This window comes from Silene latifolia, unplaced genomic scaffold, assembly GCF_048544455.1.
Source record: "Silene latifolia isolate original U9 population unplaced genomic scaffold, ASM4854445v1 chrun_scaffold_16, whole genome shotgun sequence".
Classification (NCBI taxonomy): domain Eukaryota; kingdom Viridiplantae; phylum Streptophyta; class Magnoliopsida; order Caryophyllales; family Caryophyllaceae; genus Silene; species Silene latifolia.
Window position 1 is genome coordinate 986,685 of NW_027413123.1, and position 3,093 is coordinate 989,777.

The 3,093-nt window shown below is 37.0% G+C and overlaps 1 protein-coding gene across 1 annotated transcript; it reads left to right on the forward strand.

Annotated features, from left to right (window-relative positions):
- The first annotated feature begins 281 nt into the window (after window positions 1-281).
- Window positions 282-1,529, forward strand: LOC141637274 (non-specific lipid-transfer protein Lac s 1-like). Its single transcript, XM_074446835.1, has 2 exons — window positions 282-1,041; window positions 1,302-1,529. The coding sequence occupies exons 1-2, from the start codon at window positions 695-697 to the stop codon at window positions 1,309-1,311; spliced, it is 357 nt and encodes a 118-aa protein (XP_074302936.1). The 5' UTR covers window positions 282-694; the 3' UTR covers window positions 1,312-1,529.
- Window positions 1,530-3,093: the final 1,564 nt, after the last annotated feature.

Below are 3,093 nucleotides of genomic sequence, written 5' to 3' on the forward strand. Positions count from 1 at the left end.
AATGAGATAGGAGTATATCTCTATATCTCACAATCTTCTATTGAATGCTGAATGTAACAGCCATACAATTGATTAAGTACGGCACCTAATCTTTCGGCTATCTGTATCAAATTGATTGATGACAAAAAACCAATTACAGGCAAGTGTTTCCCTAATGTAGTAAAATGATAGATCAAGAAGCAAAATAAAACACCTAGGACCAGCATTCAATTACCAACTGCAACCAAGATTTTAATGCAATTAGCTAACCACACTAACCCCTCTCTATTGCCAAACAGGTCATTTGAGTTGTGTACGCGTTGGATTAGTGTCGTGGATGGTTATTATCATGGTATTACAGGTAGGGTCAGTCCAAGTCCAACCATTTTGGGTCGTCTTATTAAAAATTTAATTAGTCATTTTGGGTTAGACCAAGTATGGTTCGGGCAAACAACAGGCCGAACCAGGATTTATTGTCCCGGTCATTTCAAATATTCTGTTCCGTTGTTGAGTTGGGTTATTGAGGTCGGCTAATTAATGCAAGGTCACTTTATCTAGGTGAACTTACTAACTACGTGCTTCTTATTTATCTACCGTTCCTGAACACCTCTAGTCGTCTATATAAAACAACTCATCTATCCTTAAAACTTTCACAAAACTATCCCATTTTGAAAAATCGTGAGAGACAATATCATTTAAATAATAGATTCCAACAATGGCTGGCTCTACCACCCTGAAACTGGGTTTCACCATACTTGTGTGCATAGCAATGGCTATACCACGAGCCGATGCCAGCATTGCCTGTGGTCAGGTGACTGAGAAGCTGGCACCATGTCTTGGGTTTCTTGAGAGCGGTAGAGGACCTGTACCAGGTTGCTGCAAAGGGGTGAGGGATCTTAACAGCATGGCTGTGACCACAGAAGACCGAAGAAATGCTTGTAGGTGCATGAAAACAGCTGCTGCTGCTTTTCCTAGTATCAGCTCTGTCTACTCTGCTGCTCTTCCTGGCAAGTGTGGGGTCTCCATTCCTCTTGCTGCTGGTGCCAAGACTGACTGCTCCAAGTAAGCCATCCTTTTCCAATTATGTTATTTCGACATTTCATTTTCGCTGAATTCAGGAATGTCTTAATGCTGTCTACTCCTTTAACACTTTGTTTCAACTTATGTCACTTAACACTTTGTCTAACTGTAGTGTATCACGAAACACTCGTTAACAGACTTACGGTGCTTTGACAAATTCACTTCGGTTGAATGCCTCTAATGTCGTGTGTAAAGAGCACTACTTAAGACTTGCAGTTTGGATTTTCTGTTTTGTGCTGCAGGATACAGTGAATTGAATTGAGTTGATTCGAGCAGCAAAGATCAAGCAACATCATCAAAGAATAAATAAGACTTGCTCTATATTGGATATGAAAGTTTATTGTCTTTGTTAGTTGCATAATTATCATTATTATCAAGCTTATTATGACATCTAGACAATGATATTTATAGTGTTCCAGTATCTGTAAGCTACTTACAATTATACTAAGTCACATAGAGTATTTACTATCTATCAGTGTGTGAAATTAATTAATTAGTAAGCAACTCGCATCTTATGATCACTATTCTTTACCAATCAAAATATGGCAATAACAATTCTTAGGTATATCGCGTGCGTGTACTACATTATAATACAACGGCTGTGCTACATTAGCACTAGTTCATCCAATATGAAACGTCTCACAATGGAAAATTGACCAAGTATAGCATTATGAGTTGAGTTCCCACTTTTTTGTTACTCAAATTCCATGAACAGACTAGCATAGCGATGAGATAATTTAAGTGATGGGTAGAACTTTTTGATTCAAGGACAAAATATAGGAGAAGTATATCAAGTTAGAACCAGTGATCAGCAGATTCATGTTACGGCCTGTTTGGGAACGGGCTTTTCATTTACAAATTTGGACTTGGCCCAAATCCGTTGTTTGGGAATTCCAAAATTTCAGAATTTTGATTTGGGCCAAATGCTGAGTATTTGGATGAAAGTCCTATAGGTATAATCCAAATACCATCTAAACACATGTCATTCTCAAATTAAAACCGCGTCTTTCTATTCTCTCAATACCCCGACATTTTCATTTTCTACCTTCAACATTCCATTATAAACTAGGGTTTCAAAGATTGGGGGCTTCTAAATTGTTGGTTCATTGCAACGAAATTGGGGATTTCCAAATTGTTAGGGTTTTGTTCTTCAATCTCCCTGCAAACTAATCGAGGTAATTTACTATATCTCAATATTTTTAGCAAGAACAAAATCGAGATTGTTAAACACTATGATGATATTGATGTTCAATAGTTCAATTAATGATTTAGTAACAAGTAACAATCGTTTGTTGTTGTTGTTGTTGTATGTTGCTTTGTTTCAATAGTTTAATCAAAATTGTTCCTTTTATGGTTTATGTAATGCACACCAAGTGTTCGATGGTTTGCCTCAGTGAATATGGTTGAGTTTTTATTGTATTTGAACGTAGCATTAAATTTGATTGTCATGAATTGCTCTGCTTTTGGGTAGTTTAATGTAATTTGGACATATTTTGCTCTGCTTGCTTCATTATTCGAGAACTTTGGTAATAATCTTTGACGGTTTTCTGCTAATAATCTTCAAGAATTAAGAGAGTGTGTATGTATGGTGTTAACTATTTGCTGTTTTTTGCCAATTTGGTTGAAAGAGAATGAGTGATTGGGTGGGGAAGATGAGGAGAAGGAACGGAATCGAGACGGAGACGCGAGATTGTCTTCGTCTGGTTTTGTTTGACATTATTTTGCATTTACAATAGTCTGAGTGATATGCATATACTTTTTAAAGCATCTAGTACACATGGCATGTAGCATTGTAGCAGTACTTGCTTTACCAAATTCAGTTTTTGGATGTTATTACTACTACCTAGATAGGACTTGTAATTCCCTGAACCCTCTAACCCAATATTTGAGACGAGAATCGGGTAGTATTAAACTTACGTGACAGAAAAACATGATGACATGCATTTCAATGCCATGTTTTAAATTACCAGGTTGGTCATGCACACATGCTTGTCACCTGGCAGATTTCATTGTGCATTCATATTGTGAGTTCTT